The sequence below is a fragment of the Oreochromis aureus genome, linkage group 14, assembly GCF_013358895.1.
Source record: "Oreochromis aureus strain Israel breed Guangdong linkage group 14, ZZ_aureus, whole genome shotgun sequence".
Lineage (NCBI taxonomy): Eukaryota > Metazoa > Chordata > Actinopteri > Cichliformes > Cichlidae > Oreochromis > Oreochromis aureus.
In genome coordinates this window covers 36,040,026-36,062,757 of record NC_052955.1, presented here as the reverse complement: position 1 = coordinate 36,062,757, position 22,732 = coordinate 36,040,026, and the positions used below count along the sequence as shown (strand labels likewise).

The 22,732-nt window shown below is 40.4% G+C and overlaps 1 protein-coding gene across 10 annotated transcripts; it reads left to right on the top strand.

Moving 5' to 3' along the window:
• Positions 1–772: 772 nt before the first annotated feature.
• On the top strand, positions 773–21,927 carry LOC116335519 (tubulin-specific chaperone cofactor E-like protein). Of its 10 annotated transcripts, none has more exons than XM_039622683.1 (11): positions 781–846; positions 1,950–2,067; positions 2,176–2,246; positions 5,897–6,080; positions 7,597–7,736; positions 7,876–8,057; positions 10,170–10,426; positions 18,166–18,292; positions 18,423–18,539; positions 18,644–18,755; positions 19,874–21,927. In XM_039622683.1, the coding sequence occupies exons 2-11, from the start codon at positions 2,028–2,030 to the stop codon at positions 20,078–20,080; spliced, it is 1,437 nt and encodes a 478-aa protein (XP_039478617.1). In that variant the 5' UTR covers positions 781–846; positions 1,950–2,027; the 3' UTR covers positions 20,081–21,927. The 10 variants fall into 10 exon arrangements, with proteins under 10 accessions (XP_031615092.1, XP_031615094.1, XP_039478617.1 ...); XM_039622686.1 differs by having other exon boundaries at positions 787–846; positions 2,028–2,057; XM_039622688.1 differs by having other exon boundaries at positions 787–846; positions 1,950–2,057.
• Positions 21,928–22,732: the final 805 nt, after the last annotated feature.

Sequence of the window (22,732 nt, the reverse complement as noted above, 5' to 3'; positions counted from 1 at the left end):
ATGTCCCAGCAAGATTTCTTTATTTACTTTTGAAACATGTCATGCATACCTATGATGATTTCAGTCAGTCGCGTTCAGTATAACAGTTTCAATCAGGAAATTCAGTAACATTTTCTTAACATTAACAACAGCCTCCATAAACTGTAAAAGTAGTGGTTTAAAAAAAGCAGACCTAGCCTTGCTTTTTCTTTTTGCCTCCCACAAACTGAACCATGTATCTGTGTGTGCACAAAATGCAGTTGGGTGAGATCACAACACTGTGTGTGTGGCAGGGATACAAGAAAGCATTCAGTGGTGGTCTAAAGTCACATTCATAATCACATTTATTGCTTGTCCTATTCAGACAGTATCAGTGAACTTTGGTGTTTGACATGGGTTTCTTATTTCATGAAACTCTGCTCAGCTGAGCTAAATGTAGCCATCATTTAAGTTACACCAGCTGTGACAACATGTCTGCCATCATAGTAACATCATAGGAAAAGACAGCATCTGCAGAAGATCATCTGCACGGGAAACAAGACACCACCAATCAGCAGCAGCAGCAGCAGCAGTAAAAACCAATACAGTCATTGGTAAAAACTCAGTGACATCATAGATCACTACACTGGGTACCTCCGGTTTTATTTTTTTATGTATTTTTTTTCATTTAATCCCATCCCGGAAAAAAACGTTCAAAAATACAAATGATGTCAAGCAAATATATTATCACCCCCCCAAAATTATTGAATTAAACAAAAAAACGTATTTTCAGCTATCGAGCCACGTCACTTCCGGTAGTTAGGGGAGAGCAAACTGACAGCTGGTTTGTTTTCATCAACAAGGGGGATTTCAAAGTAGACGTTAAAGGTAGGCAGAACCAGGAGAATGTGAGTTATGCGGTCCTGGCTAGGTGTGTGAGCAGGTTGTCACTGTGCAGGCGATTGTTCAGAGTGTGTTTGTGTCGCTGCCTTCTGTGGTCCATGTCCGGCTCCACCGAGCTGCTGCTGGTGGTCACTGTGATGTTGAGCCCGGACTGGACACTGTCTGCTCCCAGGCTGTCAGCAGCACACAGTTCGCGCTCATTGTTCAGCAGCTGTTTCGCTGATTTCTTTGAGTTTGTGCTAGAACGGAAAGGGATGTTGTTGTGTTCTGTTCTGTTCTGGGCTAGCTTTGCCGATTGGTGGACAGGCCAAAATCTGTTCGAAAGTCTCTCAATTTTGAAGTGTAGGTGCCTTTTCGGCCTATTTGTAGCGTAATAAGATTAATATAACACATTTGCCTAATCAATAATCCGCATTCATCACATCGGCTTAAATCTGAAGAAGATAAGATGATACCATATTAAAGAAGCAACTTTTAGTGTTGTTATGTATGTTGTGAAAATTGAAAATTGATTGTAATAAGTCTGGATCGCTGTAAATATTAATGCTTTGTCAAAAGTGTTTACGCCGAATTTTCAATAACTTCACGTTCAATCACACAATGACTTTTTTAAATGGATGCACAGAGATGGAACCAAGAACAAAACAAAAGACTTTGCTTAGAAATGTGCTGAAAGCCGTATTAGAAAAATACTCAAATATTAATATTTATATTTATTTAGATCGCAAATATTTAGATTTATGACTTTTACCCCGATTATTTATTGAGTTCAGGAATAAAATGATGATGGTACAAAATAAATGGTTTGGCCACCAAAGAACAATATTTGCACCCAGAATACAGTAAAGTACAAGTAGAAGGCAGGATAATATAGAAATATTTTTTACAAAGTACAAGTACATTAAAACTACTTTATTACTTAAGTAAATACTAAGAGAGACCTCAGCTTCTACCACTACTCATATCCAGTGGTACTGGTTGGGAGTGCTTCTGTTCTTCCGTCTCTTTCTCTTTTACTGATACTGCCTGAGGAGGCAGAAATTGACCTTTGGCCTTGTTTGCTCTCTATGTGGTGAATGACCTACCAGTCCTTCCTGTTCTGGATAGTCTGAAACAAATCCCACCCACTGACCAAAGTGGAACCCGCATTTTTTTTTTTTTTGCAGATGTCCGTCAGCCCCACCAGCCACTCTGGAGTAAGACCTGGTGATTAAGTCACAGCGCCTTTCCCAAAGGCTGTCATAGTTTCAGTATGGAAATGGAATAATACAGTGGACTGAAAATGAATAAGGCTTTTCTTGGTTTCTTTGACAGGCCATCGGCACAAAAGCAAAAGAAGACGGCGAGCAGCAGTCGTGGTCAGATTAAGGCAGACATCTCTTCAGGTAAGACGCTGTCTGTTATAACAGTTCAGGTGTGGTTCTGAATTCCTCTAATCAGGTCACTGGTTCAAAAACACATCTGCTGTGGCATTTATTTGTCTTAGGTCAGTAAAAATAAACCACACCATTGTAACAAATGTCATGATTTATTATCTGGACAGTAACAAATTGATTTCATCCTTTACTGCAATTTACTACAGCCCATTTTTGACAAATAAGATATTGTAACAGTAGCCTTTTATTTTTTTATTTTGTCTAATCCACTACATAATTTATGCTTCCCTGCAGCAGATTCCACAGTGAGGCTCTACCCACCAAGCCTTTTAAAACAAATGCTCGTCATTTTAATTATACAAACTTGAGTGCTGAGTGAGATCAAGAAAGCACTTATTTACTTTTTTTTTTTTCTAATTTTAAAGGTTCAGCAGAAACAGTCTTTTTTCTAATTTTAAAAGTTCAGCAGAAACAGTCTTTTTTCTAATTTTAAAAAGTTCAGCAGAAATAGTCTGCCTTCTTGTTCCTCTTTTTTGGGCAAATCCAAGGACATTTAAACAGGTGAGTGTCTCTGTACTCTGCTGATAAAGAGAGGAGGAAACCTGCTTGTGTCCTGTCATCTAACTGTCATTTTGTAACTCCTTTATCAAGAAATGTAGATGTTTGTCCGCCTGGATACATTTGTGTCATTAAGGAGATGTGAACAGTTGTGAGCCTGTCATGTTCAACGTGATTATGTTGTGGTTCTAGTAAAATTGCACATAAATAGCTGAAATGTGATGTGAGGAAGTTTCACTGAGTGGCAGAACTGCTTGTGGAATTTCTCGATAGGATGTTATTGGACTGGTGTTTGTCAGTCAAGAGCAAGAAGACAGCTGAGCTAAACCGTGACTTCTATTGTGTCTGGAGCTTGAATCCATTGCACTCCACTAATAAATCTGTTATTGATATGGTAATTGCTTGGTTAATGATTTGATCACATCTGATATCTGTTAGTTAAAACAATTAGTTGAGAGAAAATTAGCCAACAAACTGTCAGAGTTCTTGTCTAATCTTTAACTATTGTATTAATTGCTCAGTCACACAAGCAAAAATATTACAGCTAACTCCTTGCAACAACAAAAAGGTGGTGTTTGGGTCTTTTTTACACAAGCATTTAAAACCTGAAAACTCTGGGCAGCCACCTTCAGTTGCAAGGCGATTGCAGAGGTAATCTGGTTAGCAAAAATCAAAAAATAGCAACTGTTCTTTCATTTACATCATGTGACTGTAGGCATTTTCTGCTTTTCTGCAGTTACTGGTTTTGTTCTCTGTTGTTAATTAGATTTTTTTTCTTTTGTATTTTTGTTCTTTGTGTATGTCTCAGTCTTTTATTGTGTATTTTAGGACTGGGCCATATCATACCGTTCACGGTATACCGGTATGTTGTTAGGCAATGATAAGAAAATGAAATATCGTGATAGAATATGGGTAAAACGTTCATCCGCAGTGCCGTTGTTTTCATACGCACATGGCAGAAAAAGCATGGCGGCGACGGAGAATGAGAAGGGCGAAAGCGGATCGTTGAATGAAAGAGATGAATCAGAATTGGTTTGTGAAAATGGTGCAACTTCAGTGATGTGGAACTGGTTTGGCTATCGTCCGTCAGATACACACCAGGGCACAAGTTTTTGGTACAGCACGCAAGCGGGCCGTTGTTATTACCATGTTTTTCGGAAAATAAATCGCTCTTAAAATCCTTTGATCTTCTGAAAAATCAACAGTGCCACTTATAATCCGGTGTGCCTCATTTATGAATTGTGGTTGTGCTTACTGATCTCAAACCCATTTTATGTGGTACACGGCGCTCAAAAATCTGTCAAAAAATGCTTTAGTATGACTTTGATAAGCTACGAAGCAGCACTGCTTGATGGCTTGTCGGAGCATTACAGCTACCGTAGTCAGGAGCCTCATGGAGTAATACGTACTGTGCTTCAATATAATATTACCGTATTGTGTGTGTATAACCTCTTTTTAAGTTTTGTGGATATTATACATGGTTATGCTCAGGATATGTTAGCCCATTTCCACTGGAAATGCCTTTTGGTTATATCGTCAGCAAGGAATTTGCATAAAAAACAGCTGCTTGTTTAAATGAAAATACATTGATGGGGGGTTTTTTTTGCACAAATAAAGTTGCGGAGTTGTAAAGTATTTTGTCTGGCGTCAATTATATCATCAGTTATAACGTTATTGCAAATTTTCAAATATATATCTTGATAAATATTTTTGGCCATATTGCCCTGCCCTAGTGTATTTATTCTTATTTCCTCTTTTAAGTTTCTTCCTTCTCTATTTTGAAAGTTGGTTCCCTTACGGGATCTCTGTGTTTTTACTGCCCTCCTTGTTTTATTTCTTCTCACCATTATTGCAGTAATTGAGTTTACCATAGTCTGATTATCCCTCTCATCTGTGTGCATGTAGTCTGCCTGTCCTTGCTCTGTCTTCATCTACTAATCTAATCTCCCTCCTGTTTCTAACTGCTCCTCCATGTTCTGGCTCTGTGTGTTTCGTTTATTCTGGTTGTGTCTTTTGTAACTCTGATGGCTTTGCTGTTCAAATATAAGCTCCTTGAATATAACTGAATGCCTTCAGTCTGGTGTTGTCAGCTATTGAATTAATCTCTGGCTCTCTTCCCCATTATGTCTTTTATCCTGCCTTCCTTCTCTCTCCCCAACCAGTCGCGGCAGATGGCCGCCCCTCCCTGAGCCTGGTTCTGCTGGAGGTTTCTTCCTGTTAAAAGGGAGTTTTTCCTTCCCACTGTCGCCAAAGTGCTTGCTCATAGGGGGTCATATGATTGTTTGGTTTTTCTCTGTATGTATTAGTGAAGGGTCTACCTTACAATAGAAAGCACCTTGAGGCGACTGTTGTTGTGATTTGGCGCTGTATTTTGATTGAATTGAATTGTGCATTTCTCACAGTGATTGCTTTGCTGCATAGGTAGTTTGTATAAATGTAATATTTAAAAAAGGGTTTTCAGATGTCTGAGTGTGTATGAGTGAATATTACCACCAAATTAATTTCTACTTTTTCTTCAGTTTATGTGGATTTTTATGGTAACATTACCCGAGATCTGTTTTAGGTTTTCATTTCAGTAGAGATAACGCTGTAGCTGCAGTGTACATTGTTACATTATATGATGATGAATCTAGGCAGCTGGGTCTTTTGATTTCTGTTAGTTATGATAGCTTGTTCGGGTTATTAAAGCTTTTTCACACTATTACTAAGCTTTAAGTCCAGCTTCCAGTCACCATCTAAAAATCCATGGAATTCATTGTATAAGCCAGTCTGGACCAGAGCTGCAATAATTATCTAGTTAATAGATTTATTTATTTATTTTTCTGATGAGTAACTAATTTTTTATGACACCAAAGTAAAAGATTTTCTGATTACAGCTCCTGGAATATCAGGATTATCGTCTCATTTTTGTGTGCCTGTAAATTCAGCACCAAAACAAGAACACTTCAGTATGTTACTTTGTGCATGTTTCATGTTTTATAGGTCAAATGATGTACTGGTTATTCAGAAATACTTAAAATAAGTGTGCATTGTAGCATTGGCTGGTTAAAATATGCATATGCTTGCAGTTAATCACTGGGAGTGTTTGCTTTGTTTGTGAGGCAGCTGAAGGGGAGGCTGCGCACCAGGAAGGAGCTATGGAGCCACCAGAGGATAAGGATGGCCGTACCTTTGTGGAAGTGATCAGTGAAAAGTATAGCCCAGAGAACTTCCCATACCGCAGAGGGCCTGGTATGGGGGTGGTAGTAGTGTCCACTGGAGGTCCTCAAGGTTCCCCTATGAAAGGTGAGCCAAGGAGAACTATTGGGCAACTGAAAAGGCTAACGGGTCTCTTTGTCACATCTTAGCTCTTCCGAGTGATAACGAGCACATTATTCAGTGTCATCACCACGACAGTGAACTCATAGACCTAGTATTAAAAATGCTGTCATCTCGTTTCCTTTATTTTTTCATGTTAATTTAGCTAGAAACTCTGATAACTCCTTCAGAAGAATTTTGGCGATGTCTGAGCTACAAACTGTATATAAAAGATAGATGCAGGCAATGTGACTCCACATTTAAGCTGGAAGTTAGCATTTTTGGATGAGAAGAGGTAGTGAGGTTATCTGCTTATACTAGTTTGATTAGCAAGTTGCGACTATAAACTGTACATGCACTACACACAGGCAGAGAACTGCTAATTAGTGCTAAGTATCAGATTAGCGTCCAGGCGATTAGGGAAAGTAACAGTGAAATATTAGAATTTCACTTATTAAAACTCATGCAAAAGTTTTAATTGTGTTTTTGTTGTACATTTGAATATGGCAGTGTGTTGGGATTGAACTGCTCTTGGAGCCAGCATTGGTTAAACATTAACTATAATTTTATGCACTTTGGGTTAGCTGCATTTTCTAGCCCTGTAGATTGGCTCTTGATCTGAAGTGTGGGATCTCAGGAAATGCAAAAGTCTGACTCAGGCCTTTTGAATATTTCTTAACTGTGGACTTTCCTGGGATCCTGAAATTAAATTTCTGTGGTAGCTGGGTTATCCTTAGAGCTTCTCCATTTACACACCAGCTAAAGCAAGAAATCCAAAGGAGAGCTGTAGGACAGCTTTTTCTGTTTACAGAAGAATTCTCTGAAAGATTTTCACTTTTTCCCAGAGAATGACTGATATTTGATGATTTTAATAGAAACAATAATAATTCAGCATATGAAGTGAAATAAGGGTAATGATTCACTAATAAACAAAGAAATGTCAGTGAGTGTAATAAACTTTGGGATTGTGGCACTCACTACCACAGCGAGGCATTTTTCACTGTACAAAATATTCAAGCGTCAGTTTTATGTTGCACCTAACTAGTTTTAAAATAATCATGTAACATTAATAAATCTAGCCAAAAAAATAAAGCTAGCCAAAGTCCTTCTTGAAGCAAGCCTTCACATTCAGCAGCCACAAGGCACTTTGTTTGGACCTTTATTTTGAAACTCTGTAAAATACCAAAAATGTCAGTGGTTACCAGGACATAAAAACTGCATGTATATAGTGACCAGAGCTGATAAAAGCTGCTTATAAAGTTTGTTGGTTTTGAAACAAAATAAAATCTTTATCTAGGAATTGTTTTTTTTTCCCTCTAGAAGGTAAACTGTGTGTGGTTGAACTCGACCCACAACTGAAAGGACATGATCCAAGGATACAACACAATACTTAGAGGTTATTTTGGGAAATGTTTAAAACTTCACCTTTTTTGTTTGGAGCATCAGCATACACAGCTTTCTTTTCTGTTTGATTAATTCTTAATAATTCAATCCTTCCTCTTAGACCGTCTGAACCTGCCCAGTGTGCTGGTTTTGAATAGCTGTGGGATCAGCAGGTCAGGAGACCAGGCTGAGATTGCTGCCTTCTGTGCTCATGTCATGGAGCTGGACCTGTCTCACAACAAGCTGCAGGATTGGCATGAGGTGCAGTCCCTGGGTTTCTGACAGTAACATTTTTTTTGTTTTAGGAAATCACTTTGCTCTTTTAAGGCTTTAACCTGTGGTGATACTGTTGACGACAGCACCAGGCGTATTTAAGAAAGATACTACTGTCCTTTTTCAGATTAGTAAAATTGTTTCTAACATCCCCAACCTGGAGTTCCTCAACCTGAGCTCAAACCCGTTGGCAGGAATGACCCTTGAGCCACGGTGGGCTGAAGCCTTCTCCAGCGTGCGACGCCTTGTCCTCAACAACACTCAGGTGTCCTGGGACACTGTGCTGCTGCTCACTCGAGAAATACCGGAGTAAGAAGAACAGCTACCCTAAGCTGGGTGTAACTCCAAGCACACACAGCATTGCTTTATTTCACTTTATCTCACTATGACTAGCACAACACCTTCCTTATCCATAACTAACACTGATAAATCACTGAATACATTTGATGATGGCAGTTTAACCAAATGATAACAAACATATTTTCTTACTTACTCCATTAGCCATGCTTCCATGTTTTAGTTTATTTCAAGATAGAAGAAAGTACAGCCTTACTGCTTCCATAGGAATTAAGAGGGTAAGTATGCTATGTGCTGTTAATCAAATGCATATATATTAATTGATCATCAGCAAGTGTGAGCACCTCAATAAAAGAACTAAAAGACATAAAAGAAAAAAACTAATTTAACTTTTTTCTCATTTTTGCCTCCAAATAGTGCACTAGATAACCAATGCATAACTAAGATTCAATATAAGATAAGCTTTTTTGAGTTTTATTTTCTTTGTGTAGGAATGAAAAAGGTGATAATGGAAGAATAGAAAATTTCCAGGTACAATGAATACATAGTTTTGTGCAGGTAGTATCATATGATAAACAACATTTGAAGTGCAGTATAATATTAATTTGTGTAGATGAGGAACGATATGCAGAATCTCAGATGGACAGAATTCAACACAGGGCGAGCGGTTCATTCACACTGTTGGCCGGTTTTTCAAAAAGGGAACTGAAAACTGTAACAACTAAAATGTAAAGCCTGGGAAAACACTGGGGTGAGCTGACCAGACACTCTGGAGAGGGTTAATGAGAGGACAGTAAGATCTATATAAACAGAAGGAGAATTGGGGATGTGGAGACAGCTGTGGACAACGAGGCTGAAAGGACATGATGAGGCAGAAGGCAAGACAAAGAAAGAGAAACTAAAAGTAATGTACAAGAAGCAACTAACTACTTTGTATTAAAACAAAGTAGGAAGTGAGATAGCTACATGGGGAAAACACAGACCTATGAATGAACTTGAAATATGGGAGACTTGAGCCAAGAGGAAGGAACACTGAGAGAGAACTAAACTCTGAAGCAACCAGGGTCTAGGAACGAAAACTAAATATACTGATGAAAAATAAATGAAGCACATATTAAGATGAAAGGAACCAGAATTCAAAAACTCAAACACTAGCTCAAACAACAAAGGACCATGACTAGTAGACAACATGGTACATCATAGACAGTATACAATCAAAAGACACTTTATTAGGTACACCCTGATAGTTCTGGGTTGCAACCACGTTTTCTCTCACCTTCATGGTTTGAATTCAGCACGGACTGAGATTCATTGGCTGCACAGTGAATCTCCCATTCCACCACATTCCAAAGATGCTTTCTTAGATTAAGATTTGGTGACTGTAGAGGCCGTATGAGTACAGTAAACTTACTTTCATATTCTAGAAACCAGCTTGAGATAATGTGAGCTTTGTGACATTGAATGTTATCCTGCTGGACTCAGCCATCAGAAGCCATCATTATCCGAATGCTGCAGCAGAAATCAAGGCTCTTCAGAGCCTTGTTTTCCCAATTTTGTGTTGTCTAATTTTGGTGAGCCTGTGCAAATTGTATCCTTCTGCTTCAAGAGATGCTCTTCTGCATACCTTGGTTGTAATAAGTGACTATTATTTCACAATGAACTGCAGCTCTCTGGATATTTTCTCTTTTTCAGACCATTCTCTGAGATAGTTGTGCAGGAAAATCCTTGTAGATCACCAGTTTCTGAAATACTCAGACCAGCTCATGTGGTATTGAGAACCATGGCAAAGTGAATCTTCACCGTACTCACCATGTCTACATGCCTAACTGCACTGAGTTGCTGCAATATGATTGGCTGATTAGATAATTGTGCTAACAAGGAGTTGAACAGGTGTACCTAATGAAGTGGCCAGTGAATATATATTGCACACTATAGTACAACATACTATAGAACACAACATACTATAGTACAGTATAATCAATTCCACTATAGTGTAGTTAGCACAGTATAGACAACTAAGTTATGCCATGTAGTAATCTGTGAAATTCTGGAGTAGAGCAGGGCTTTATGTAGGTCTTTATTGAAAAGGTTGGGACTGAATGCTCTGTCCTTGTTGTCGTGCAGGCTGGAGGAGTTGTTCCTGTGCCATAATGAGTACAGCAGCGTGAGTCCCTCCAGCGTGGCCTGCCCCACCCTGCGCCTGCTTCACATCACCGACAACTGCCTCAAGGACTGGGCCGAGGTCCGCAAGTTTGGCTCCATGTTCCCCTGTCTGGACACTCTGGTTATGGCAAACAACAACTTATCCTCCATCCAGGACAGCAAGGATATCCTGCAAAGGCTCTTCCCCAAACTACGCAGCATCAACCTGCACAACTCAGGTAAGTGCATTTCATTCCCAGCTTGTTCTGTGTGTTAGTTTTAGACATGGGACTATGTATACTTGGTGAGTGGTTAGCCATGATAGGGTCATTTCAGAAGGGAATGCTGAAATGTTCCTGTTCATAGCTTAGTGTGCAGCAGTCAGCTGGGTAACAACTGATAAAATTAGCACGAGAAAACATAGCCCTGAATCCTACAGGCTTTGTAGTTTATTAAAACAGATTTATCCATGTGTCAGCTTTTATCTCAGGAATTGTTTCTATTTGGAGACTATCAGTCCTGAGTCTATTTTTAGAGTTCTTTTTAGAGGAAAAAAAGAACAAAAACAGTATACAAAGACATGCTTATATTGACTGCAGTCCATCCATTAGTTATATCTCCTACGCCTGAGGCAAAGAACAAGCCATTATAGCTCATATTTATCCCTCAATTCTTAAAATGTAGCATTCAAAAAGTCCAGCTTCCGTTATTTAGGGTGTATCAGAAGTGACTTGAAAGAAGAAATAACAAGGCAGCAAGGATTGTCTGAATTTTAAGCAGCAGGTTTTTCATCAGCAAAACCAAAACTTCCTTTGTGTCATAGTATAAAAAGGCTCATGAGATTTTCTTGTTGTTTTTTTATTGAGAGAAAAAGGAGGGATCAACAATATGAATTCAGATGCAAGTTAGCTTATATATATTATATAAACATTTTTGTACACACAATATTTTATATATTTAAATAATATCAATACTTGGCAGTAAATCAGACATGAAAAACTGATAGAAGGCAATTAAATATTTCATGGTATTTTACGTTTTTACTCCTGAGTCACCTCAAAAGCTCTGGAGTGAGCATAGCTCTCAGTTTACTTCTACCTCATCTGTCAATATGACAGGTGCCTACTTCTGTTTTACGCTACCAGTCAAAAGTTTGTATGCATCTTCTCGGAAAGAAAAGCATCTGGACTCTTCTAAGTTGAAGGCAGCTTGTCTCTCGGAAGAGCCACCTCAACGGGACAAGACTCAGCTATTCATCTGCATCCAAAGGACAAAGGTCACTCTTTCAAGCATGCCAATGTTGGACAGAGAAGACAGATGGTTTGACAAAGGAGTGAAAGAAAATAGCTTCTTTCACTCCTCTTTCAAACCACTGCGAACGACCATCTTTAAACAGGGGCGGTGGATTATGACACCAACTGTCTGCCACTAATAATCCAGTTTTGAGATCCCTTCCCAGACGTCTTAACACCCACTCACATCCTGGGCCATTTGACCTCAGTAAATCACATGATAGGGTGGGCTAGCTTTCACAATGGGTTCACCGGAAACCTTGGCTGATTGTGACCCACACCTGTTTTTGCACCTTGGTTCGTGTGATTAGGTAGAGGATCAATAGGGGGACCGTGACGCTCTTGGGGACACTCCCATAGGGCTTAAAATCTGGGACTCTCCACCAATTGCTCTTAGAACTCATTCCATAAAGACATGCTGTCTCTCTTCCACAGCATGTCTTTATCCTGTTTTCCTTCTCTCACCCCAACCGGTCGCAGCAGGTACCCGCCCCTCAATGAACCTGGTTCTGCCGGAGGTTTCCTCCTGTTAAAAGGGAGTTTTTCCTTCCCAGCGTCACCAAAGTGCTTGCTCATAGGGGGTCATATGATTGTTGGGTTTTTCTCTGTATCTATTAATGTAGGATCTACTGTACAATATAAAGCACCTTGAGGCGACTCTTGTTGTGATTTGTATCTTGTTGTGTACCAAGCCAACTTCTGCACAGCACAACTGATAGTCCCAACCACATTAAGAAGGCAAGAAATTCTAAAAATGAACCCTGACAAGGCACACTTGTGAAGTGAAAACCATTTCAGGTGACTACATGATGAAGCGCACTGAGAGAAGGCCAAGGGTTTTATAGGGTTTGTGGCTTCCACAAACTGGTCCCCTGTGTATTTTTAATGGATTAATTCTACGTTCATGACACAGAGGTACTATATAACATAATGGAAAATAATGGAAATAAAATGGAAATTCTCGTATATGTGCTAAGGTAATTAGCATTGTTAGCTAGACCACATGAGAGCACCAAGAATCAAAAAAATTACTTAACATCACTTATTCAACATAAATTCAGAATATATGCAAACCTACAGGTATATATTTCCCATGCTCTAGGAGAAATCTAGTTTAGCATTATTAATTTGTGCACTGTCACTATTCTAATATGTCATCTACAGAAACTTAGATGAAACTCCTACTAGTGCCACTGCTGCTGCACACCAGCAGTGGCAGCATATATAGTACTTTTTTATTGCTTGTTTATTCTAAATTTTATTTAGATAGCACTGGTTCACAATCGCAGTCACCTAAAGGTGATTTTAATTGTAAGGTAAAAACCCAGCAATGAGAGAAAACCCATGCACTAATTCAATTTCCTATGAGCAAGCACTTGGTGACAGTGGAGAGGAAAAATTCCCTTTTAACAGGAATAGATCTCTGGCAGAATCAGGGTAAAAAAAAATTCACCACAAGAGACCTCCGCTCAGCCTGGTAGGGCCTCAAAACCATGGCCTCTGTGATTACTGTGGTCACCACCCCCAGAACCATCCAGGTGGAGGGCAGCAACCCCTCCTCCCTCCCTGATGACCTCAACGCTTTCTACACCAGGTTTGAGACAGACAATATCACCCAGCTTGAGGAGTCCAGATCCTCACTCAAACCTGGCAGCTCTGCACTCACCTTCAAAACTGAGGACGTGGTGAGAACCCTCAGGAGGACCAGGGAGAGGAGCTTACCCGGCCCTGACAACATCAGCCGTCGAGTTCTGAGGCACTGTGCAGGGCAACTAGGAAATATGTTCCGGACTCTATTTCAACACTCAACTGGAAGTCACACCGTCCCCCAGCTGTGGAAACCCAAAGTCTCTGAATGATCTTCGTCCTGTTGCCCTCACCTCCCTGGTGATGAAAGCCATGGAGAAGATCATAAAACAGCCTCTGTCAGTGTGCCCCAGGGCGGCTGTGGCTACAGTGTAGCTTGCCATCACCAGTGTGTGAATGTGTGTGTGAATGGGTGGATGACTGAATGTGTAAAGCACTTTGGGGTCCTTAGGGACTAGTAAAGCACTATACAAATACAGGCCATTTACCATTTACATTGTAAGAGCAACTGACCCCCTGATGGACCGACTTCAGTTTGCTTACCGTGCACGCAGAGGCGTCGATGATGCAAACATCTTCATCTTGGACTCCATCCATCTGGAGCTCCCTGACTCCTCCGCCAGACTTCTGTTTGCTGATTTTTCATCAGCATTCAACACTCTGCAGCCTCATATCCTGGCCACTGAACTTTCCTCCCGATTTCACCTGGATGATCAGCTAATCCTGTGGATATTGGACTTTTTGACCAACAGGACTCAGAAAGTTCGGGTCAACAACTCTCTTTCTGGTCTCCATTCCTCCATTCCCCCCTGCTGTTCATCCTCTACACCGATGACTGCAGATCCACACACCCCAACTGTCACCTGGTGAAATATGCTGACGACACAGTTCTCCTGTCACTGCTTTCAGGCCCCTCACAACATCATGGACCCGCTCTTGAGTACTTTGTAGAGTGGTGTGACAGCTCCAAACTTGAACTGAACGTGAGCAAAACCAAAGAGATGGTGGTGACCTTCTCCAGTAGGCAGAGGGATCTGGCTGTTTCAGTCACCACCACCATCCATGGGAAGCCAGTGGAGGTAGTTGAGGAGTACAAATACCTGGGAACTATCTTTGACAACCTCCTGAAATTCTCTGCCAACACAGAGGAGATTCTCAGGAGGTGCCACCAATGGCTATACCTCCTTAGGAAACTCAAACTCAGCACACCCATCATGATGACTTTTTACTATGTCTTCCTGGAAAGCATCACGACCTTCTCCATTACCTGCTGATTCCAATCCCTCAGCCTTTAGAACAGGAACAGACTGCAGAACACTGCGTCAGTGTGCTCAAAAATCATTGGCCTGTCAGAACTCTTGCACAGGTTTTCAGCCAACAGACCCTTAGACAGGCAGCCAAAATTATTAATGACCCCTCTCACATTCTTTACCCCGCATTTCAGTGGCTCCCCTTTGGGCGACGCGTCCGCTGCACTTCCTGCAGGACTGAGAGGAGGAGAGCCACCTTTGTCCCCAAAGCCACTCTGCTTTTTAACTCCAGCCGATAAGACCATTTCCCACACCCATAAACTACTCTACACTCTTTTTTATACTGCCGACACTTTATGTCCTGTCCTTATTTTTAATGTCATGCTGCTCTGTTGTATCTTAATTGCCCCTTGGGGATAAATAAAGTCTCTCTGAATCTGATTCTGATTCTGATTCTGTAGTCAGGAGCGGCCATCTACTAGGTCCTGTTGGGGTTGAGGGTAAAAAGAAGAGGAAAAAAGGAGAGCATAGAGGAATATGGACAGGGTTCTTCCTTATCAAAACCTGACAACTAGATTTACTGCAATACATGACCTCTGAAGGTTCAGCTGCTCTAGCTGTTCTAGTAGCAGCTAATGTAGAACACTCCTTTGTCATTGACATCATGCAGAGTCAAGGGTAGGAAAAACTGTCAGGCACAAAAGCTTGGGCTACAGCAGTCTGAGCTTGAGCTTCTGGCTCAAAGGATCTATTTGTTTATGCCCTGATCACACCATTTAAAACTGTGACCAGGTTAAATATCCACATCCATCATTGTAACAGTAGATATATAAATGGGGAAATGCACAATAGGACCATTTTAAAACTAACATGAAGTAGACTTGTAGTCAAGACCGCCTAATCCGAGACCAAGACAAGACCAAGACCAGAGGGTATCAAGACCAAGACAAAGACCAAGACCAGAGGGTATCGAGACCAAGACAAGACCAAGACCAAGACCAAGTTGAGACGAGACCAAGACCGAGACCGAGTCGAGACGAGACCAAGACCAAAACCAAGACCGAGACAAAAAAAAAGTCTTTAAACTGCAGCCAGATGCTGCTTGGTTTACGGGTGTCAGGCATATTTATGTGTTTTTGCTTTTCACAGCCCTCCTCACCGCTGTCTACTGTCTCACTCACTTACTGAGAGGACAGACGCACGCTCCACTTGACTGTCGCGTCTCTCACCCTCTCTGTTTTTCACATAATGATATTATCCTATATCCTCGCATGTGATTGGCAACAATATGGAGGATTGGAGCATAACTGAGCCACTGTGTGAGAGCTGAGCAGCGAAAAGGAAATTAAGTGAGGGTAGAAATGACTGAAAGATTATTAGGCTCTGTTTTGAGTTTTGTTCAAAAAGAATGACTTCATATAGGAAAAAAAAAAATATCACATATGCAGGACACCTTAAACTAGTTTTTTTAATTAAGCAGCAAGGCAGAACAAAGTCGGGCCTGTATCAAGACACAGGGACTAAACCCCAATTCAACCAGACCCAGAACTAATCCAGAATTAAAACAGGACTACAACAGTTCAAAATCAGGACTACTTAGGACTTAACCAAGACGGAACCAGAATCAGAACTAGATGATAGTAGCACTGAAAATCATCATAGACCTGCACTACACTTATTTTTTAATTCTACCAAAGTACGCTATTTAGATTCTGAAAAGTTTATATAATTATTTAGCCTTGTTGTGCAAACAAGCCTGCATAACTTAATAAATATAGAATTTGAAAAGCAACAAATGGTATCTAAAAGAAACAGGTACTAGATACATGTTCTGATGAGTTTTGGCAAACAACCATTTGACTGACATGTGTGTCTCACCTGCTCTTGTTCCACCTCTGTTCTGCCCTCATTCTCCTCTCTCTCCCTCTCTGCTCCTCTCTCTCCCTCTTTGTGCTGACAATCAAGCCAAACACCAACATCATCAAATATACAGTTGAAACCAGATATTTACATACTCTTCAGATAAAAACACAAACACTTTTTAATTGTAACATCAAATCAGACTAAATGTTTATTTTTTTAGATTGATAAATATAAAAAACATATTTGTTAACTTTAAGAGTAAAGAGAAAAACTATATGTATTTCTTAATTGCAAATGGCACCAAATTGTATTCAAAATTGAGCCACACTTCTGGAGCTCCACAATTCTGTTCCTGGTGTTTTGGTTGACATCTCTTGATTTTCACATGTCACAGAAACAGGCTCTGTGTTTTGCCTTATATGCATCCACAGGTGTGCCACCAATTTACTCACATGGACTCTACTAACCTATCAGAAGCTTCTTAAGCTCAGAATGGAATCGTCTGGAGTTTTCTTATTAATTAACAATAAACTTAGTGTATATGTTCTCCTAAATTTGATGAAAGGGATAAAAATACACAGCTCTGTCTCTCTTTTTCTGTCATTAAACTAATTCAAAGATATTTCAACATTTATTTATCTAAAACAAAAGTTTACTCTAAATTAATGTTTAACAGTAAAAATAGTTTTATGTTTTCTCCCTAAAGTGTATGTAAATATCTGGTTTCATCTGTGAATATACTGCTGTGTATTGAAATTTCTCTTGTTTTGCATAGATATACTGAACAACATACAAAACATAATATATAAAATAACATCTACCTGAGTTTTTTCTTTGAAAGAAGCTTCTTATGTCCATTGTTGTGTTCATCAGTACACAATTGAAACCGATTTAGAGAGTTTGTTTAGCCGTGGAGGGTAACAACTGAAAATATGAAATGTAAGCTAAGACTCTCTAAAAAATCAGCATTGTTGTTCGGCTTTTTATTTATCCATTTGTTGATTCACTCGAAGAGCAAGTAACGCAACCAACTGATCAGTTTGATATCAATCTTTTGTGATACACTGTCATATTTACATTATTAGTTCAGTACGAATGATTTGCTTTGGTACCTGGTCAAACTTAAGCTGTCCTCTGTCTGCAGCAAACTCGCAGGCAGCAGCTTCTCCTCGCTCACATGCGTGCTGTGCTCAGTCGCCTAGTGCCTGAGCTCGGATCATACCAAAATTAGGGGGAATTTACGACGGTGCCCCATGCTTCTGAAAAAATGACCCGGGCTTAAGCCCAGTAAGCCACCCCCCCGCTCCGCTGATGGTTGACTCCAAATCTCCCGAACACTATGTCGATTTGAGAACGGAAGACCGAAACAGCGAGACCAAGACCGAGACAAGACAAAAGTCCGTCGAGACCAAGACAAGACCAAGACAAAAGTCCATCGAGACCAAGACCGAGACCAAGACAAAAGTCCGTCGAGACCAAGACGAGACCAAGACCACGTAAAAGTGGTCTCGAGACCGGTCTCGAGACCAAGACCGGTCTCGAGACATCCAACTCTAACATGAAGTATCATGTTTAAATAGAGTGATATAATGTTATATGTATAGTGTGTTATATGATGGAGGATTATTTGTGTGATATTATATTACATCTGTTATATTATACTGTATATAGAATGTCTTGTAAGTAATGTAGGCTCAGGTATTCTGTCTTAAGTGGACATGAGTAGCTACTACAGAGACAGACTATAGAGGTCTGGTGAGCTGGCTTAATTTTAACGTTACATCCCCGATCCCAACTCAGTTGACTTCACTTGATGGCATTTATCACACAGCTTCCTCAATAAATAAAAATAGTGCACAGTGTCCAACTTTCATCACATATGCAGTTTCACACCCCATCCCTATAAACACTTTTTGGTGTGCAAGCTTGAAACATGACATCTGTGTGTGTTTGTGTGTGTGCTGGTGCACGCACACGCACTGTCAGGTCTAAACCAGTGGGAAGATATAGAGAAGCTGAACTTCTTCCCCAAGCTGGAGGAGGTGCGCCTACAGGGCATTCCCTTACTACAGGCCTACACCAACGCAGAGCGACGCAGCCTCATGATAGCACAGTAAGTCTGTGACATTAAAGAGAAATGACATCTGATGAGAGCTTGAATTATGCACAGATCTGAGCTGTACTCTGACCTGCAGAAGGTCAGTAAACAGATACCTGCTCAATATGTCATCTCTCCTCTTCAGGCTTCCCTCCATATCACTGCTAAATGGCAGTGCTGTGACTGACAGTGAGAGAGAGGACGCAGAGAGGTTCTTCATCCGTTACTACTTAGACTACCCTGAAGAGGAGCTGCCTTATAGGTACACCACACCCTTGTTCACACTGTATGGTGGTATGAGTGTTGGTGATGTGTGCCACAGTAAGTGCTGTTAAAACAGACGACACACCCTGCTCTCCTCCTCAGATACCATTCCCTCGTAAACAAGTATGGCAAGCTTGAACCACTTGCTGAGATTGACCTCCGACCTCGCTGCCGTGCCCAGGTGGAGGTTCACTGTGAGGAAAAAGTAGAACAGGTCAGTATGGCATTTAATAATCTGCTGTTCTGGAGAATCCTCAAATGAAAAATGCCTCTTGGAAATTATAAAATGTTATAAAATGTAACCGTTGCTTTCTTTTTCTTCTGTACTACTCATACCACTGTGAATCACTTTAGTAAATGACTTATGCCTTTGTACTTTGCCCCTAGTGCCTAAGCACTTGACATTTAGAAGTAGATGGAATCTCTTAACAACAGAGTTAACAAAACTCGATGTTAAAAACTAGTACTAAAAAACAATTTTAATATTTCAATCAGCACCAGTTTAACATATTGAAATACCTTTGTTGTTATGATCTCATCTTCAAAATCTTGTTGTGAAGGACCCTGGAGATTATTTATTTTACTTGGGTATACTTTATCAATGATGTGATCAGTGCACATGTTTGTTCAAGCCCACAAAACCTTAAAAAAAATAGTTTTACATTTATTTGCAAATCCGAAATTTTCAAAAGATTGCACATATATTAGACACAATCATAGTGAAATTTCTATAGAAATATGCATTTTTGTCCCAAACACTGACATTTCGATCATAGTTTACAGGTACTTGAATCAGTATTTTTATATTACCAATAAACCCCACAGCTACATGTAATGTAGAGGGAGTTGCTTGTAGTGGCAACCCCACAGCTTATTTTTACTTGCCTGTGCAGTTCCCTTCAGGTCTACAAAGCATTTTAGTGCACTTTGTTTTAGTTTATTTTCCATCATGGCACAAATCTCTTTGGGTTGTGTCAGGATGAGCATCTGGCATAAAAATTTGGCAAATCAAATATGTGGAGCTAGCCACTTGTGAATAAGGCAGCAGTCAAAAGTAGATTTTTAGTTACTTTTATTAAAACAAAAAAATGAAAGAGTTAGTCTATGCGCACATTGTCAAAGCATTGTGTTCATACTGATTAATATAATACTATCTGTGTTCTGGTTCGTAACAGCGTGAACTGCAGTTTCTTGAGTTCATGGCCTGGGTTGTGTTGGTTCACTTTTAACAGTATAGCTGTCAGCCGACAGACAGCCCCTAACTTTAGCGTGCTGTGCTCTTGCTCTTACTCTGAAAGTCTCAAACGTAGAAATTGTTTGTCTTTGTGCCAGCTGAGCATCCGTTTGGACCAGACAGTGGCTGAGCTGAAAAAGCAGCTCACAACAGTGGTCCAGCTGTCTACCAACAGCATGAGGCTCTACTACATCGACAAGGGCAGTGCCTTCGGTCCAGAGGAAATGAAGTACAACACGCGAGCTCTCCACTCCTACAGCATCCAAGACGGTGATGAAATACTGGTGGTGCCCAAAACCAAGTGAACAGCTGATGACCTGCTGGCTGAGGAGAGTGAATTGATAAAATAAATTTTTTCTGATTGGTTAACTGATACAGCAAAATAATTGGAAAATAGACCAGCAGCAGTGGCCCACTGAGAGAGGGCATACACAGAAATTATGAAAGCAATATGAGCACCATCAAGGAGACTAGACTAGTGGACTACAGAGGGCTGCTGAGTGCCTCTGAAATATAAGTGAGCACTGGGAATGCAGAGGATCCTGTCTTTATTTAATTGAGCTTCCTCTGAGGGGGAACCACTGGAGCGAGCACACAAACGTGTCACACTTGAGAACGGGCTGAGAAGAGCACCTCGCAGTCAGCTAGCAGTTTCAGCGGAGGGGAGGGGGGCTGCTGGACCAGCAAAGCTTCGCTGCAGCTCTGTCTCTTAGCACACGGCATGTACTATAGCACCTGCATAGGCAAGTCTCCAACATCACTTGCTTGCCCACTTGTCGCAAAAGTTACACTGATTGGTAGTCAGGCAGTACCACCAAGTGAAAAAGAACTGCTCTCATCTGCACTTTTACCTGAGGCACAACACGAGGAAGAGCAGAGGAAGGCTCGCGCCAAAAGCACTGTAAACTGAAGGACTGGTGATGAAGCTCCATTTTGTTGTCAGGTGGTGTTTTTCACCTTGTTTACTGTGGCAAATTTTTTAAGTTAGGTTGTTGAATCGCATTCACTATAGCCTTTTGATATTCAGTGAAAAGGCCATAGTGACGTGAATGTCACTGTGTGAAACTAATGTAATAAGCAGATTTGGAACTTCTATACTGGACGATGATTAGCTCTGTTTAACATCGCTACAGTGAAGCTCAAACATCCAAATGAAGCAACACGAGGAAAACAGAGAGAAAAGATAAAGCACACCAACTAGCAACAAAATGGCTTCAGGAGCAACAGTGCACACTCTCTGCCAGTCCATGTTTTCCTTTATCAGTGATTAAGAACTGATGCTACTGCGTTTCCTATCATTGAACACATGCTGTGTGCATTCTCACGGCTGCCCACACAGAGCAGCTGTTGCTGTGTCATGTTATATGTGCTGCCTTCTACAAGCTTCACTGTATTTTTGGTTGGATGTGTGTTCTGCCAGTGCAGGGAAGAAATGACGCACACACAGACCAGAGTACACAAAAGACATAAGGTAAGCGTCATCAGGACATCATAGCATCTGCATTTGAGATATTATTGATTATATTCAGGCCACGGTGCAACTTTGCTTCAGCGGGCTCCCTTTTGTGTACATGATGATATTAGTTTCAAATTATAATTTTGCATTTAGGACACAGCATTCAATGTTGTCACTGCTCCATGCTTTTTTTTCACCCAAAGAATGACTTCTTTTATGTAACTTTAAATGCATAATCAGGATAATTTCTTTACAGTTTATTTGGATCTTTAAGAATATACAGTCAGCAACCATCCTTTAACAGATGCTGATCTCACTTGAAGGCATTTAAGTGCACCCACTGGGTATTTATACCAGTGTTTAAAATGACTGTTTGGCCGATAGCTGACTTCTTCTTGTGATATGTAGTCTAATCAATTTATTTTGTATATAACCAGTTAGCAACAATACCTGCTTTAAGAAGCTTTATGTTATGAAGTAAAGACCCAACTGTATTAGAGGGAAAACCTCAGTGATCTCATAATCCTCTGTGAGCAAGCACTTGGCAGTGGGTAGGAAGGAAAAGACATCTGGCAGAAGCAAATCACAGAGGGGCAGCTACCTACCGTACCAGGTTAAGGGTGAGGGGAGGAAGATATTTATTTCCACTTCTGTCTGGAAAACAAAGAAATCTTAATAAAAAAATCAAACACAAAACAACCTCCTTGATACACTGTTTTTGAACATTTAGCCAACACAAATATGATGTACACAATGTGTAAGTATTGGCCGCTGACATCAGCAAATGCCCGTATATCAGTCAGAAGGGCTCATACTGATATTAAGCCAATAGTTCTACGTGAAGTGAACGCTATACAGTGAAATACTGATATATTCCAATGTTAGTGCTTCATCTGCCATAATATAGTGTATTCTACATTATAGTCCATCCTGCACAGATATAATTTCACCAAAGATAGCTCATGATGCTGGTAGTATTATAGTAATGTGGGATATATATACAGTTATATTGATTTTAATATGCAGCATTCATCTTGTATTAGAGGAGTGTAGATGTGAGATGTTTGGTGCTATTGATTTTTCCTATAGCAAGCAACCTAGCAGAGTGCTGGATTCCTGACAGTGTTACTGCTATATTTACAGCCACAAAATGAAATATTTACAGTTAGTGGCTGTTTGGGAATGAATGTCTGTAGCGCTGGCTCATCCACTGCTTATAGAAGACTCATCTCAATGCGTCTTGATCTTTTTTATCCTGTCTATAACAAATATGTAAACCCTTCTTTTCCCTTCCAACTATAAGTTCATTTTGTAATACCACTGGTATACTTGAATAAGACACCCCCTCCCCAGCCCATTTTATTGTCACACTAGTGCTGAATAAATGTAAGTGTAGCGTGAACCACAGCCATAGAAACCAGCACACACCAAGACACCAACATCCAAGTCTGGCCTGGAATATCGAGCTCGACTGTGCTGATCAGTGTGTGATTGTTTGAAA